The sequence below is a fragment of the Macaca fascicularis genome, chromosome 12 (assembly GCF_037993035.2).
Source record: "Macaca fascicularis isolate 582-1 chromosome 12, T2T-MFA8v1.1".
NCBI classification, from domain to species: Eukaryota; Metazoa; Chordata; class Mammalia; order Primates; family Cercopithecidae; genus Macaca; species Macaca fascicularis.
The window spans coordinates 61,834,386-61,852,304 of record NC_088386.1 but is presented as its reverse complement, the minus strand read 5'-3'; the positions used below and the strand labels follow the sequence as shown (position 1 = coordinate 61,852,304).

The 17,919-nt window shown below is 35.5% G+C and overlaps 1 protein-coding gene across 2 annotated transcripts in view; it reads left to right on the top strand.

Moving 5' to 3' along the window:
• Positions 1–17,919, top strand: part of SCN9A (sodium voltage-gated channel alpha subunit 9) — a 180,466-nt gene that overhangs the window by 101,896 nt on the left and 60,651 nt on the right. For both annotated transcript variants that reach the window (XM_005573366.5, XM_005573368.5), the window contains 3 exons: positions 594–767; positions 1,572–1,928; positions 6,708–7,184. In XM_005573366.5, coding sequence (XP_005573423.3) covers positions 594–767; positions 1,572–1,928; positions 6,708–7,184 — 1,008 coding nt within the window. The remainder of the gene's footprint in view (positions 1–593; positions 768–1,571; positions 1,929–6,707; positions 7,185–17,919) is intronic.

Sequence of the window (17,919 nt, the reverse complement as noted above, 5' to 3'; positions counted from 1 at the left end):
TGCCTTTTTAAGTGAGTCCTTTGATATCAGTATCATGAATTAATGATATTTTGCAATGCACTTTTGTGTCAAAGCTTTAGAAGTCTTACTTTAGCTGCCATATTGTCAATTAAATACTTTTTTCTCATCTGCTGATAAATCTTTAAAGAGTGAGTCAACATGTTCTTTATTACTCTAACAGTAGTCAGATCAGAATTTTTTTTTTCTGGCTCAAAATTTCAGTATCAATTTATGTTTTCTTTTTATCTTCTTCCAGAACAACTTTTTGACCCACATAAATTCTTTGAAAACAGTGACTGTGTCAATTACCAAATGTTTTACTTTGCTGAAATTTTAATATGCTATTCTAAAACGCTCCGTAAAAATGATGAGCACTGACAGGACAGTTAGAGCTTCAACCTTTTGATACTTATATGGGTGCCAGGGAAGAGTGATACCTAGTTTATAGGACTAAGTTGATAAGAATATCCATTTATAAAGTATTTAGCAAACTGTCTAGAACACAGTAAATGCTAAGCAAACAGTGATTATTATCATTGTGTTGATTTACTATTTTCTAATATTAACAGAAAAACATTATATTTCTCACTTAGGTCTTTACTGGAATCTTTGCAGCTGAAATGGTATTAAAACTGATTGCCATGGATCCATATGAGTATTTCCAAGTAGGCTGGAATATTTTTGACAGCCTTATTGTGACTTTAAGTTTAGTGGAGCTCTTTCTAGCAGATGTGGAAGGACTGTCAGTTCTGCGATCATTCAGACTGGTAAACATAAACTAAGGTTGCCATTATATTCTATAATAAAGGGATATTTATTTGGTTTTGCATTATTATTTAAAACTTTTTGGAATTTGAATCAAAAGGCAAGATTATATCTTGATATCAAGTAAAATAAAATCCATTCATTGACAAATGCACTTAAAGAACTGAAACCACTTGAATATTTTTACAATTTTTGAGGACATGCTCAATTCTAATTTGAAGTACACACTAATATAATATAAATATTTTCTATTATATTCATATAGTACAATAATTTATTTCACAGTAAGAAGCTTATGGCTTACAGAATTTCAATGATTATATGTTCATAACTTTATGAATTTGGTAAAGATCAAATTGTTATCCCTCAAACAATTGTTGTCTGATCTTAACAATATAAAAACAAATAGAGACTTTTTAAAGCACATTTCTCTAATATGCTAGATTTTATCTAAATGTCAGCATGAAAAAATGTATAAAAGTATTAGAAAATAGAATTAAGGATAAATTATCAATTCTAAAAGAAATAATATCACAAATTATAAGAGATTTCCATAGCAATCCTGAACTAAAAGTACATACTTTCTTCATAATATCTGTTGTCATTTTTTGGGGGCAAGTAGAACAAACTAACAGAAATATTGAAAATAGATGAAAATGAAAAATAAGAATAGTTTATTTTAGCCAGATAATAATGACAATATTATAGGACTTAAAGTCAGCTTTAAACTTTGAACAAAAATCAAGATTGGAAACATTGAAAAAATTTTCATAATGATTAATATTAAACTTTATATTTGCTTTTAGCTCCGAGTCTTCAAGTTGGCAAAATCCTGGCCAACATTGAACATGCTGATTAAGATCATTGGTAACTCGGTAGGGGCTCTAGGTAACCTTACCTTAGTGTTGGCCATCATCGTCTTCATTTTTGCTGTGGTCGGCATGCAGCTCTTTGGTAAGAGCTACAAAGAATGTGTCTGCAAGATCAATGATGACTGTACACTCCCACGGTGGCACATGAACGACTTCTTCCACTCCTTCCTGATTGTGTTCCGCGTGCTGTGTGGAGAGTGGATAGAGACCATGTGGGACTGTATGGAGGTTGCTGGTCAAGCTATGTGCCTTATTGTTTACATGATGGTCATGGTCATTGGAAACCTGGTGGTATGTAACCAGATGTTCTTACATTTTAATTTCTCTGTGGAAATTATTTTGTGATGATGTGATCTATTATTTTTATAATTTTATAATTATATCTAAAGTCATTAATTACAACAGAATAGTGATAATTTTAATTCAAGAAAGAACAGGAAAGAGAACAAAATGTTGTTTTAGTTTCCCTAGCCAAATAATCCATATTTATATTTTTCAAAATCACTGCCTATTCATTTTAATGCAAAGCTTTCTATCTTTCTCTCTAATCTTGATAGTAATGGCATATGCTCTCTTGAAGCTATACTAATAAATAATATATAATTAAGTTAATAATAACAAAAATGAAGTTAATAATGGACCAAGGCAAATGAAAGGACTGGTCCCGCACCTTATAGCCATGTATAAGACTAGCCTCTATAGCAAGGATCAGCACCTATGCCCCACAGACCACAGCAAGTCCAGTGCCTGTTATTGTGCGGCCCTGGGAGCTAAGAATGATTTTTAAATTTTTAAGTGGTTAAAATAATCAAAAGAAGAATAAATGACACATGCACATTATATGAAATTCAAATTTTAGTGTTCATAAATTTTATTCAAACATGGGAGTGTTAATTCATTTACGTATCTTCCATGGCTGCTTTTACATTACAATGGCAGAGATGAATAGCTGCCATGGAAATCCTATGCCCAATAGCATCTAAAATATTTATCATTTGGCCCTTTACAGAAAAAGTTTTCCAACCACTGGCCTATAGCATCGCGTAGACATAGCAATTTGCCTATTTTTTGAATTAGTGTTTTCTTGACTTGTACTTCTTTTTATTTTTTTCTTCCTTATACTGATTGGTGAACACTTTCAAGCTTACAAGCAGGAGAAAATTGGGATAAGATGCTCTTCTATGAGCCACTCATCTCAATTCTCAAATCTGCCGTGTTGACTAGTCTCAGTTGGTCAGCTTGACATCAAATCTCTCATCAGGTATCCAGAAGGTGGGGTATGGTAACAGCCATATGGTAAGTGTCTTCACTTCCCACTGAGTTGAAAAAAGTTACTAAAATATTGTTGTCCTTGTAACCGCCATAAAAAAAAAGGACTCAGAAGTCAGGACAGAAACCCACATTCATCCAATCACACACTAAATGATACTGTGCCAGACATACACAAAGGCATTTATGCAGCACATATTCTGGATTTTTACTGCACAAAAAATATATATCATGGATTACCATTCTGTAATTGTTGATCACCCTCAAGTTGCAGTAATAAATGAGCTTTCTAGTTTTATACAGCCTTACAAATTCCTTCCAATATGGAATGAAATACACATTCTCTTTGTTTCTTCTTCTCAGTTTTGCATTTATAAGCTCCTATAGCAGGATTTGCTTGTGTATTTTCTTTTTCTTTTTTTTTTTTTTCTTTGAGATGGAGTCTCACTTTGTTGCCCAGGCTGGAGTGCAATGATGCAATCTCGGCTCGCCCCAACCTCCGCCTCCCGGGTTCAATAGGTTCACCTGCCTCAGCCTCCTGAGTAGCTGAGATTACAGGTGCATGCTACCGTGCCAGCTAATTTTTGTATTTTTAGTAGAGGTGGGTTTTCATCATGTTGGCCAGGCTGGTCTCGAGCTCCTGACCTCAGGTGATCCAGCCTCCTTGGCTTCCCAATGTGCTGGAATTAGAAGCATGAGTCACCACGCCCAGCCGTGTACTTCTTCTTAAAAAATTTTGACATTAAAAAAAAAAATTTTTTTTTGACATAAAATCATGAAATTGGGACAGGTATAACTTGTGAAAACATGCCACATCAAAGCCAATGATCACAAATAATTTAAATGTTTATTATTTATTCAGGCAAATTCAAAGGGAAAGGCATTCCCTTGGCTCTCACTTTATCCACTCAATATTTTTCAGTATCTTCTCTGTGAAAAGAAAGGTATTTAGGTATAGTTTAGATAGGAAGGCATTGTTTAGGTATTATTTAGGGTGGAAAACCAAAACCAATTACCCATGATCTAATCGTTGTTTTTAAGATGCTTATTAGGACACAGAAAAGTGGTACACAAAAGATATCAGACAAGGAAGGAGTGATGAGTTCTACCAATGAGGTTAAAATAAAATGCTTTTGACACTTAAAAGAAAGAGTTTTAGATTGAGACTTAAGGGAGGTTTTTTAAGTGGGCCTTTGAAGAATGGATAATATAATATTTGATCCTGGACACTGGTGTGAGAGTTATGTTTTCCTTTGAATGACAATATAGATTTATAGTAAAAAACAGAGGAGATCTATCAATGAGTGTTTCATTCATGTAGAATTAGTGTTAACTAACTCATATTGATATTCTTTAATTATTAATTATTGGCAATGAAAGTATACAGAAAAAAATTCATAGAGTTGATAACCAATTCTTGACTAATGAAGGAACTACCAATATCATAGAATTAAAATTTAAGGAAAAAAATATATTCCTGATATAGTCTTCCACATTAGAGTTATATGCTAAACTGGCTTCTCTTTTTTTATATTTCTCTAATTTATTGTTTCAGTCGTTTTATTGCCAATTAATTGAAATGGTTAAGGATCACAGGTTTAGGAAAACATTTGGAAAAACAGATTTTAGTCAGCTTGGGTCTATATCAGGAAACTTGTGAAGATCTTTAATCACAATGAGACTTTGAATCAAGTATACATTTTATTAATATTTCTTCTCTTGTTTAACGTGATAATACAAAGATGATACAAATAGACTTTATTTTGATTTGTGATACCCACTAGGTTATAGAAATATTAGAGACTTAAGATTTTTGAAGGAAAGAAAGTTGTCACAGCAGCTGTTCTCAACGAAGTGAGAACCTCATGAGCCACCGCACCCTGTTAAGATGGTTTAACACTTGAATGGATTAAGGAGAATAAAGCAGTAAAATGGACCCTCAGATCCTCACCAATATTCCTATTAAAACAAATATACACAAATGTGTATTTCATAGTGAAATATACTTTTTCATTGACAAGTATTAAACTATTAAACCATTTCAGGGACTTTTTGCAATTATCAAAATTGTTCAGTATGATTCCCAGACCTCCCACCTCCAGAATTTTCTCTTAAATCAGACTTATTGAGATACAATTTTAACCTGCTCTCTTTACTTACATCTAAGAGAAATTGTTTTTTTTTTTTTTTTTTTCCTCGAGACGGAGTCTCACTGTCACCCAGGCTGGAGTGCAGTGGTGCGATCTCCGCTCACTACAAGCTCCGCCTCCCGGGTTCCCGCCATTCTCCTGCCTCAGCCTCCTGAGTAGCTGGGACTACAGGTGCCGCTACCACGCCCGGCTCATTTTGTGTATTTTTAGTAGAGACGGGGTTTCACGGTGTTAGCCAGGATAGTCTCGATCTCCTGACCTCGTGATACACCCGCCTCGGCCTCCCAAAATGCTGGGATTACAGGCATGAGCCATCGCACCCGGCCCAGAAATTGTTTTAGGTATGACCAAAATGAGGGGTGAGTACCTTCTCTTCAGTTAGGTCTTACTTTGATTTTTCAAACATGAGGTAGATGATTTGGGCCATGAAAAGACTTACATCAAATGCCAATTCAATTTTCTTTTTTGTTTCCTGGGTAAAACAATGTTTAAATATAATTTACATGTTTCCTGCCCTCTGTGAACATTTTTTTTTTTTTTACAATTTTTTTTGTTTGTTTGTTTGCTTGTTTGTTTGTTTTTGAGACGGAGTCTCGCTGTGTTGCCCAGGCTGAAGTGCAGTGGTGAGATCTTGGCTCACTGCAAGCTCCGCCTCCTGGGTTCATGCCATTCTCCTGCCTCAGCCTCCCGAGTAGCTGGGACTACAGGCGCCCGCCACAACGCCCAGCTAATTTTTGTATTTTTAGTAGAGACGGGGTTTCACTTTTTTAGCCAGGATGGTCTCGATCTCCTGACCTCGTGATCCACCCACCTCGACCTCCTAAAGTGCTGGGATTACAGGCGTGAGCCACCGGGCGCAGCCTTTTTTTTACAATGTTGAGTTCACCTGCACTTCTACTTCAGTGAGAAAAAAAAATAATTAACTCAAAAATAAGACTTTGTTTCAAGAGAATAGAAATTGTCCTGACCTTTTTTGTAATCTCTTCTGGGGCCAACATAATAGGCAATGAAGCCAGCCAATCATAATGCCATTATTGCATGTGAATCAGGTTCAGGGGGCAGGTCCTTTTCTGTGCTTTAAAAGTCACATTAAGTAGTATTCTAGCATACTTCTTGGACAGAATATTTCATTACAGGAACTTTGTAAGTATTGTGTGTTTCATTTGTTGGAACAAGTGACATTTATCTTCTGGTAAAGTGAACAAAGATCTTTAGCACAATAGAAAATAGTCACAATCGTCTTGTTCTACTTGTTTCTCACAAGTAATAAAGAATGATAGATGAATGCTAGGAGAGTTTTTTGGGTTCATAAAAGGGAACTTGATTAAGGAACTACTGCTACAGAAATGAACTTAGAAATGACGTAATGAAAATGATGAGGGATCATTCTCTCTGCTCCCCATGGTAGTTCTTCCTGGGTATGGCTGATCCTCTGCTGCCAAGTCTGCTGGGGCTAGTCTAGGGATACAGTGATGAAGAGTCTACCCTCTCCTCTGTCTCTCTCATGTGGTCTTATCCGTGCGTGAAAAGGTGCAGAAATCTTCGTTGCTGGTTTGTACTGTGGCCTATATTCAGAAAAGTGTGCTTATTTTATTTTTTTTATATTTCCTGTCTCCCTATTTCTCTACCCCCTCTCCCCACCCTGATATAGGTCCTAAACCTATTTCTGGCCTTATTATTGAGTTCATTTAGTTCAGACAATCTTACAGCAATTGAAGAAGACCCTGATGCAAACAACCTCCAGATTGCAGTGACCAGGATTAAAAAGGGAATAAATTATGTGAAGCAAACCTTACGTGAATTTATTCTAAAAACATTTTCCAAGAAACCAAAGATTTCCAGGGAGATAAGACAAACAGAAGATCTGAATACTAAGAAGGAAAACTATATTTCTAACTATACACTTGCTGAAATGAGCAAAGGTCACAATTTCCTCAAGGAAAAAGATAAAATCAGTGGTTTTGGAAGCTGCGTGGACAAATACTTGATGGAAGACAGTGATGGTCAATCGTTTATTCACAATCCCAGCCTCACAGTGACTGTGCCAATTGCCCCTGGGGAATCCGATTTGGAAAATATGAATACTGAGGAACTTAGCAGTGATTCAGATAGTGAATACAGCAAAGTGGTAAGAATGCTTCATATACTTTGTGTTTCATGTTAACAATTAGTATGAAATGAATGAAAATTTCAGATTTCTGTTGCCATAAGTTCTTCTTAACGTTGCATATAGTGATGGATAGTTTTCTGTGCATGACTACACAACAGCTTCCTGAAGATTTATCTGGTAAAGTTTAGTTACTAGTTCTTAATAATTGATTTAATCTTACTTAGCTGTATGAGAAAGCACCAGGTATCTTTGAGCCTTCCCATTCTTCATCCCATGTTGCCTGTCAGTTGCAAAGTTACACACAGTCTCCCTCCACAGTGCCTGTTTGAATCCACCTCTCCTTTTCATCACCTTTCCTTTGTCCTCACTATTTTTTGCCTAAACCATTTCAAGCAGAGTCTCGACTGATGCCTCTGCTTCCATTTTGCATTTACTCTAGTTTACTTATTTGATTAATTTCACTCACGCAGATTCAGTCCTAATTATTTCACTGCCATGATGTATCCATGATCTGCAAAATCTCTCTCTCTCTTTTTTCTTTTATTCTCCTTTTTAAAAAAAAAAGAAAAATGGAGACAAGTCTCACTCTGTTGCCCAGGTTGGAGTGCAGTGGTGCTATCATAGCTTACTGCAACCTTGAACTCCTGGGCTCAATGATCCCCCTACCTCCACCTCCTGAGTAGATGGGACTATACGCCCATGCCACAACACCCAGCTAATTTTTTTTAAAAAAAAGTTTGTAGAGACAAGGTTTCACTATGTTTCCCAGGCTGGTCTCAAACTACTGGATTAAGGCAATTCTTCAATCTTTGTCCCCAGTTGCTGAGATTACAGGAATGAGCCACCACACCTGGCTATCCCCAAAGTCTCTTGAATTATGTATTGTGCACAAAGCCTTCACACTATGGCCCTAACCAGCTTTGACCAGCTGTATCTCCTAGTGCTCACCTGAAGATTTGTACCTGTACCAAACCAATTTCCTTTTAGGCCATAAACACTGTCCACACTTTGCTTGGGATTTCCTTCTCCAGTCAAAATCCTTCAAGGCATCACCCTTGTATTTATCATTTATTAAATTGTTAATACTTAAATCACAGTTGGGTAAAGGTTAAATGAATTAACACATTAATACATGTAAAACATTTAGAACCATACTCAACATTCTCAAAATGTTACTCATCTCATTCCTCCTAATTTCTTCCCAAGTGGATCTAGTCCCTTCTCATTTTGAACCCCAAACGATTTTATACCTCTTCCTGGATTCAGTAATCTTAAATTTTAATTTTTTGAGAAATTATGGTATGCCTCTAATGGTACTGTAAATTCATTGAGAACAGAAACTCTTTTAAACCTTCTTTTGTGCCCTCCTCTCCCATGCTTACCTGCATATTTCTAGTGAATCAAGGTATATATCGAGCTCTATTTTTTTTGTGAAATATAACAACCGTATTACAAATTATGTTTATGGTGTTGTTTTAAAGTCTTAAGGTATCATTTAAAAATAATCTTTTGTTTTCTGTAGCTCATGTTAGGAAGTATTTTACAGATAGTTACCAAATATCTTCTATCTCCTTAACTTACTAAGACTCCACCCTCCATGAATTTATAGTGGCCTTTGAAAAAAGATTATATGGAATAATCATTATATATATATATACACACACACACACTATATATACACACACATATATATGTGTGTGTGTGTGTGTGTGTAAAATGCTCAGGAGGCTGAGGCATGAGAATCACTTGAGCCCCGGAGGTGGAGCTTGCAGTGAGCCAAGATCTTGCCACTGTACTCCAGCTTGGACTATAGAGTGAGATTCTGTCTCAAAAAAAAAAAAAAAAAAATATATATATATATATATATATATATATATATATGAGATTAAATTAAATTAAAACAAAATAAAATAAAATACTCTATATTTAGTTGAGTGAATAAACTATTAAATCAATAAATCATGATATATGTTTCTATGTAGCCAAGGACATTTTTTCCAAGATGGTAAAGTAAGGAATAAAATATAGTCATCCCTTGATATCTAGGGGGGAGTGGTTCCAAGGCTCCCCACAGAGACTAAAATCTGCAGATGTTCAAGTCCTTTATATAAAGTGGCACAATGTTTACTATATAACCTACACACATCCTCTCATATGTACACTTTAAATTATCTTCAGATTACTTATAATGTAAAACTAAATAACTAACAGTGTAAATATTTGTCTTACTGTATTTTTTATTTGTACTCTATTTTTTATTTTGTACAATAAAGTTGTATTTTTATATTTATTTTTTCCAATTACTTTCCATCTGTAGTTCGTTGACTCTACAGATGTGGGACCCAGGGATACAGAGGGCCAGCTTTATTTTATTTGTATATTTTAAAGTCTTTTACATGGAAGAAGTAATACTCCCAAAATTTTAAAAGTGTGTTCATTTCAGCTTAAAGTTAGAAAACCAGCTTCCACGTATGCCTTTTAAGGAGCAGGCAACTAGATTTAGTATCATATGGAAAGGGAAACTAACTCAGTCACCCATTTTTTTCTAACTAACTCAGTCACCCATTTAAAGAAGATTAAAATTATAAACTCCAATCGCCTGGCAGACAGTTGCTCTCAGAGTAAAACTTGGATCTAGGTGTTAAAGTCCTTCAGGAGCTGGGCAAAGTCAACCAAATACTTCTGAAATTATTTCTTAACATTTACGAGGAATTATTTCTTACCTGTTCATTTTTCTTTCTTTTAAAGCCAATGGCTGACCTTTCATGGATCTCCTTAGCTGCTGACAAAATTCTTATTCTTAGTATGTTGAGTTGTAACATTTTTAAGGGAACCTTATAGAACTTTCCATTTAGCACTTCATTTTCTAACTGAAAAAGCAGGCTCATTAAAAGGAAGTGATTTTATTCACAGTTATAAAGCTAGAGTTGTACAGTTATAAATCCAGAGTTATATAGTTGTACAGTTATAAAGGTAGAGCCATGTCAAGAGTCCCAGTCTTGTGACTTACAGCTCAATGGAATTTCTACCTCTCTTGCCCTCTCTTTCTCCATTTGAAAGACAAAACAAACATTCCTATTGAACTTAATGTTCAATTTGTCTCCCCTGGGGTATAAAGCCATGCAGCTATAGAATTCATATATCTGTGGTATGCAGATGAAGGTGTGTTGTCATAATGGTCAGCTATCTTTTATAATTAGTGATTTTATTTGTCTTTTGTAACTGAAATCGATTATTTTAACCATCTGTAAAATTACTCTGCCACTTATTCCATGAGCCCTTCCTAAAGAGTATGAAATCTAGTGTCCTATAAACTGAGTTCTCTAAAAACCATTTGATGTTAATATTTTAATATTCTTGATTTTCACTATTTTTTCTCATTACATAATGGTCATATCTATGTGATAAAAGAGTGTACATTCTTATTCTATTACATTTCTATGGTATGCACAATCAAATATACAGGGGTTTGTGGCTACCTTAGAGGTTGTAGTAACGGGTACACAAGCCAGTATTTTTAAGTCATTTAGCATAGTATTTGAATTAGCAAGCTATTAAAAAAATTTTTGTTATCATCGATTTCTGCATCAATATTATTACCTAAGAACTCAGGTTCTTAGTGCTACTGACTTCTAATTATGAACTTTGAACGTTTACCCTTCTTCATAAAAAATTTTCCATGACATATCTCAAGGTATGTCATCTTAAGTATAGACAAATCTACCTGAAGATGTAAGAATTGAGAAATAATGAAGGTTCAAGATCTAAAGGAAATTTGTTAGATAAGATATTAAGCTGTGGGCAACTATAAAAACCTTATGTCTAAGGTCTTTCTTTCCAGCCTCTTCAGATGAAAATGTTTCCAGTTTAAATTTTGTCATTTTTGTTTTGTTTTGTTTTCCCATTTGGATCACCAAAATAGTGCACATTTTCTTTATTTGTCTAAAATGTTTCTAATCCTCCTATGCTAACTTTTCCTGCTCTAATTCTCATAATCTTCATCTCCCACTTGAGTTCCTAGAGTCTTGAACTGTGAATCCCCTCCTTTGCAACTTTTGTTTTTTTCATATCTGAGATGCCTTTGAAATAGTGATGGTTGTGTTTATGATGAGCCTGGATGAGCCAAAAAGGCAAATTCGATTACCCAATAGAAAGTAATTCCTAATTTATATATTTATGTCATTAAGTCTTAGCCACTACCTTGGGATATGATTAAGAACGCCACTTTTAATTTACAAGAAGAAAACAAACAACCCCATCAAAAAGTGGGCAAAGAATATGAACAGACACTTCTCCAAAGAAGACATTCATATAGCCAACAGACACATGAAAAAATGCTCATTATCACTCGCCATCAGAGAAATGCGAATCAAAACCACAACGAGATACCATCTCACACCAGTTAGAATGGCAATCATTAAAAAGTCAAGAAACAACAGGTGCTGGAGAGGATGTGGAGAAATAGGAACACTTTTACACTGTTGGTGGGACTGTAAACTAGTTCAACCATTGTGGAAAACAGTGTGGCGATTCCTCAAGGATCTAGAACTAGAAATACCATTTGACCCAGCCATCCCATTACTGGGTATATACCCAAAGGATCATAAATCATGCTGCTATAAAGACACATGCACACGTATGTTTATTGCAGCACTATTCACAATAGCAAAGACTTGGAACCAACCCAAATGTCTATCAGTGACAGACTGGATTAAGAAAATGTGGCACATATACACCATGGAATACTATGCAGTCATAAAAAAGGATGAGGTCGTGTCCTTTATAGGGACATGGATGCAGCTGGAAACCATCATTCTCAGCAAACTATTGCAAGAACAGAAAACCAAACACCACATATTCTCACTCATAGGTGGGAATTGAACAATGAGATCACTTGGACACAGAAAAGGGAATATCACACACTGGGGCCTCCTGTGGGGAGGGGGAAGGGGGGAGGGATAGCATTAGGAGATATACCTAATGTACATGACGAGTTAATGGGTGCAGCACACCAACATGGCACATGTATACATGTGTAACAAACCTGCACATTGGGCACATGTACCCTAGAACTTAAAGTATAATAATAAAAAAAAGAATGTCACTTTTTAAGATAGAATATTTGCCTCAAATCTTAGCTTTTGATATGACCTCGAGCAATTTACAAAAACCTTTTTTTCAGTTTACTTATGTGTAAAATAGATTGTAATAAAAATTACATGATTCTCATAAACAATTAGAAAATGCTTACTGAAAAGTAAGTGCTCAATGTACAATTATTATAAGTATGGAATTGAGTGCTTACATACACAGTGTAAGTAGCTGTTGGCTACAGATTGAATTTAAAAGAGATAGCATGATGAAAATCAGTGCTTCAGAATTTTAGTGTGTGAAAGACATACTTGGGGACTTTATTACAAATGCCTGTTCTGGATCATATCCTTTGAATTGTCTTTGCCTAAATTTGGATGCAACTTCAGAATCATTAACAATGTTTGCAGCAGCTACTGATCATTAGAGACTACTATGAACAAGCATACACAAACAAATTGGAAAACCTAATGGAAATTGATAAATTACTCAATACATACAACTTGCCAAGATTGTATCATGAAGAAGTGGAAAACTCGAACAGACCAATAATGAGTAACAAGATTGAATCAGTAATTAAAACTCCTAGCAAAGAAAAGTCCAGGACTACATGGCTTCGCTGATGAGTTCTACCAAACATTTAAAAAAGAACTAATATTAATTCTTCTCAAATTATTCCAAAAATATCAAAAGGAAAGGAAGTCTTCTAAACTCATTCTACAAGGCCAGTATTACCCCAATACCAGAACCAGGTAAGGATACACACAAAAAAAGAAAGCTAGAGGCCACTATCCCTGATGAACACAGATGCAAAATGCCCCAGCAAAATACTAGCAACTCAAATCCAACAGCCTATCAAAAAGATTATTCACCATGCTCAACCGGAAATCGTCCCAGGGATGCAAAGATGTTTCAACATTTGCAGAACAATAAACTTGCTACATTATATCAACAGAATGAAATGTAAAAACCATGTGGTCATCTCAATAGACAGAGAAAAAGCATTTTATAAAATTTAGTATCCTATGTTTGATAAAAATTATCAACAAATTAGGTATGGAAGAAACATACCTTAATGTAATGAAGGCCATATGTAACAAACCCACAGCTAACATGATACTAAACAGGGAAGAGCTGAAAGCTTTCTTTCCACGATCTGAAAGAAGACAAGGATACTCACTTTCACTACTTTTATTCAACATAGTAACGAAGTTCGAGCCAGAGCAATCAGGCAAGAGAAAGAAATAAAGGACATTTAAATTGGAAAGAAGGAAGTCAAATTCTCTCTGTTTTTATATAATCCGATCTTAGATATAGAGAATTCTAATGACCGCGTGAAAAAAAATATTTCATAAATGAATTCAGTAATGTTTGAGGACACAAAATCAACATGCAAAAATCAGTATTATATCTATATGTTAACAACCAATAATCTGAAGATAAATCAAGAATGCAATCCCATTTACAATAGCTACAAAAAATAAAATACCTAGAAATAAATTTAAACAAGGAGATGAAATATATTTACAATGAAAACTATAAAATATTGGTGAGAGAAATTGAAGAGGACACAAAAAGGAAAAGATATTCCATGTTCATGGATTAGAATAATTAATATTGTTAAAATGTCCACATTACCCAAAGCAATCTATAGATTCAGTGCAATCCCTATCAAAATACCAATGACATTCTTTACAGAAATAAGACAAAAACAGTCCTAACATTTGTGTGAAACCACAAAAGACCCTAAATAGCCCAAGTAACCTGAAACAAAAAGAACAAAGCTGGTGGCATCACCCTAACTGACTTCAAAACACACTATAAAGCTATAGTAACCAAACAGAATGATACTGACATAAAACAGACATATAGAGCAATACATAAGAATAGAGAGTCCAGAAATAAATCTACACATATACAGTTAACTGAGTTTTGACAAAGTTTCCAAGTACATATAATAGGGAAAGGACAGTCTCTTTAGTAAATGGTTCTGGGAAAACTGAATAGCCACATGCAAAAGAATGAAATTAGACCTTTATCTCTAAATTTTTATACAAGTCAACTCAAAATAGACTAAAACGTAAGACCCACAATTACATGACTATCAAGAAAAAAAAAATGGGGAAAGTTTCACGATGTTGGTCTTGGCAAGGATTTTTTTTTTTTATAAAACCTCAAAAGCACAGGCAATAAAAGTAAATATAGACAAATTGGATTATATTAAAAAGCTTCTGCACAGCAAGGCAAATAATCAATAGAGTGAAGAGACAACCTACAGAATGGGAAAATATATTTGTAAACTATGCATCTGATAATGGGTTAATATCTAAAACATATAAGGAACTCAAACAACTCAACAACAACAACAAAAAACAAATAATTCAAAAATGGACAAAAGACCTGAATAGATATTTCTCAAAAGAAGACATAGAAATGCCAACAGATATATGAAAATATGCTCAACATCACTAATCATCAGGGAAATGCAAATCAAACCTATATTGAGGTATCTCCTCACTCTAGTTAGAATGGCTACCATCAAAAAATCAAAAGATGAAAGTATTAAAAGGATATGGAGAAAAGGGAATCCTTACACACTGATTATGAGAATGTAAATTAGTACCACCATTATGGAAAGTAATATGGGGGTTCTTAAAAAAATTAAAAATAGAATTTTCATATGATCCAGCAGTCCCAATACTAGGTAAATATCCAGATGAAATCAATGTGTTGAAGAGATAGAGTAAACATAGAATACTATACTCCTATATGTTTATTGCTGTACTGTTCACAATAACCAAGTTATCATATTAACCTAAATGATCATAAAGAGATAAATGCATAAAGAAAATGTAGTATATAAGAAACATTGAACATCATTCAGCCATAAGAAATAATGAAATCCTGTTATTTGTGGCAACGTGAGTGAACCTGGAGGATATTATGTTAAGTGAAATCAGCCAGACACAGAAAGTCAAATATCTCACACATATGTGGAATCTAAAGAGTTGTCATAGAAGTAGATAGTATAGAATAGTGGTTATCTGAGGATGCGAGGCTTGGAGGAGCGAGGTATGGAGACAGATTTGGTCAATAGGTACAAAGCTGCAGTGAGATAGAATAAGTTCTGGTGTTCTATGGAATAGTTGGATGACTAGAGTTAACCATAATGTATTGTATATTTCAAAATAGCTAGAAGTTTGTAAATGATCTCCTCACAAAGAAACGATAAATGTTCAAAGCTATGGATCTGCTGGTTACCCTACTTGATAGTTACATAGTGTATACATGTATCAAACTATCACACGTACCCCATAAATATGTACAATTATTATGTGTCAAAAATAATTTTTAAAATAAATGATGGTAATCTAATCCCTAGCTTACTTGGGTTCAGGTTTCTGAGATACTACTTTCTTTATTCAGGGGCTATGGATATATTTCCCCTTTTGGTTGTTTAAGAACCTGCATTTTGAGTAAGGGGAAATAACATCACTAACCTTTGATATCTCTCCCTCTCCTCTCCCTACCCAAAAACCCTCTCTTTTATGACTTAGCATCCTGGTTTCTCAATATAGTTTATGCAGAATTTTCAATGCTATCCTAGTATAAGTTTTCAGGTTGGCAGATTTCCTCATCCTGATAGATAGTTAAAAATACACTCCAGAATCAAATCAAAATATTTTACAGTAAAACATCTTATCAGAAAATAACCAAAGCGATGAGTTCAAACAAATGGTTTAGTCAAATATCTTAAACAGTTCTGAGTAAACAAATGGAAATAGAACAATAGCACTTCTCTGAAGATACAGTGTCAGAATCAAGAAAGGCATGCTGTTATCTCAAAGGTACCCATGAGAATAATACTCTTTTCACTGTTTCTAAGAATGCAGGCACTGAACTGACGTCTCTTCTCAGAGTCAGTCTTTTCTTGAAGTGCAATGAAGCCCTCCAAGCACGCTCCAAACATTAACAACACACTACACAGGGTTTTTTTTTTTTTTTTTTTTTTTTTTTTACCATTGGCAGTGAAGTGCTTCCTTGTTATAAACCTTAAAGGAAGCATGAAATGCATCCATTCATCAATAAATATCTATTGCACCTTACTATGCTGTAAGCACTCTGCTAAGAACTGCTGAGGGAAAAAAAGTTCATGTTCTCACACAACTGCAATAATTTAATATCTGGATTAACTTGAAAGTTAACATATAAGAGCCCAGGGTCTAGATATATAAGACTGTGAGCTGATCCAAGGATGTATTAGTTTCTTAGTGATGTAACAAATTAGCACAAACTCGGTGGCTTACAACAACAGAAATTTATTCTTTTGACAGTTCTGGAGGCTAGAAGTCTGAAATCAAGGTCTGAGCAAGGCCATGATTTCTCTAAAGGCTGTAGTGACTATACTCCCTTGCTGCTTTCTAACTTTGGAGGTTGTTGGCAATCCTTGCAGCTTGCAGCTGCATCATCCCAACTTCTGGCCCGGAACCCACATAGTTTTCTCCCTGTGTGTCTCTGTCTTTTCTTCTTATAAGGACCCCAGTTACATTGGATTTGGACCCACACTAATGCCCTCATCTTAATTGTATCTGCAAAGACCGTATTTCCAAGTAAGATCACATTCAAACATGCCAGGGTTAGGACTTCAACATAACTTTTGGAGGATTACAATTCAACCCATAACAAAGAATTTTGACTTAGAAGACTGGATGGTTTTTTTTTTTTTTTTTTTTTGAGACGGAGTCTGGCTCAGTCGCCCAGGCTGGAGTACAGTGGCGTGATCTCGGCTCACTGCAAGCTCCGCCTCCCGGGTTCACGCCATTCTCCTGCCTCAGCCTCCCAAGTAGCTGGGACTACAGGCGCCCACTACCACGCCCGGCTAATTTTTTGCATTTTTAGTAGAGACGGAGTTTCACTGTGTTAGCCAGGATGGTCTCAATCTCCTGACCTCGTGATCCACCCGCCTCAGCCTCCCAAAGAGGTGGGATTACAGGGACTGGATGTTTATTGATGCAATTAGGGATATACTGATGGAGGAGAAAATTGAGGAGGTAGGGGAAATACAGAGTTTAATTTGGTGGCATCATAAATTTGAGCTACTTGCAGTACAGGCAGTGAACCTGAACAGGAGGTATATGGAAACATAAATCTTAAGGAAAGAAGAAAAGTCAGAGTTGTAGATAGGTTGGAATTTTGTATGTTAACTTTTATTTATCACAGGATTGTGTAGGGAGTCAGTTCCCTGGGAAACCAATCCTGAGAGAGAAATCTGTTTGTCTAAGATTTACTGAGAGCTGTTTTCAGGAACGATACCTAACATCTGTAAAAAGTGAGGGATGCAAAATTATTGGGCAGAGAGAGAAGTTGAACTGTTACAATTGCAACAGAGATTTCGGCTGATCCTATTGGCATCCCTGGTGCCGGGACGACCCTTTGGAGTAGTCCCAAAACAAAGCAAGAGGGTCAGGCCTTTCTTCTCCATACCATGCCTTGGATGCAGGCTTTCCATTTACCCTTCCAGGGGAGAGGGGCATAACCTTGGGGGAAGCACCTCCCTTCTACCACGATAATGCCCAAAGGGGGATTCGGATGTGAGCCTTCAGCAGCCAACACTTTTGGCAGCTGGGTGAATGAGCAGCTTACTGGAAAGCAGGATGTGCAC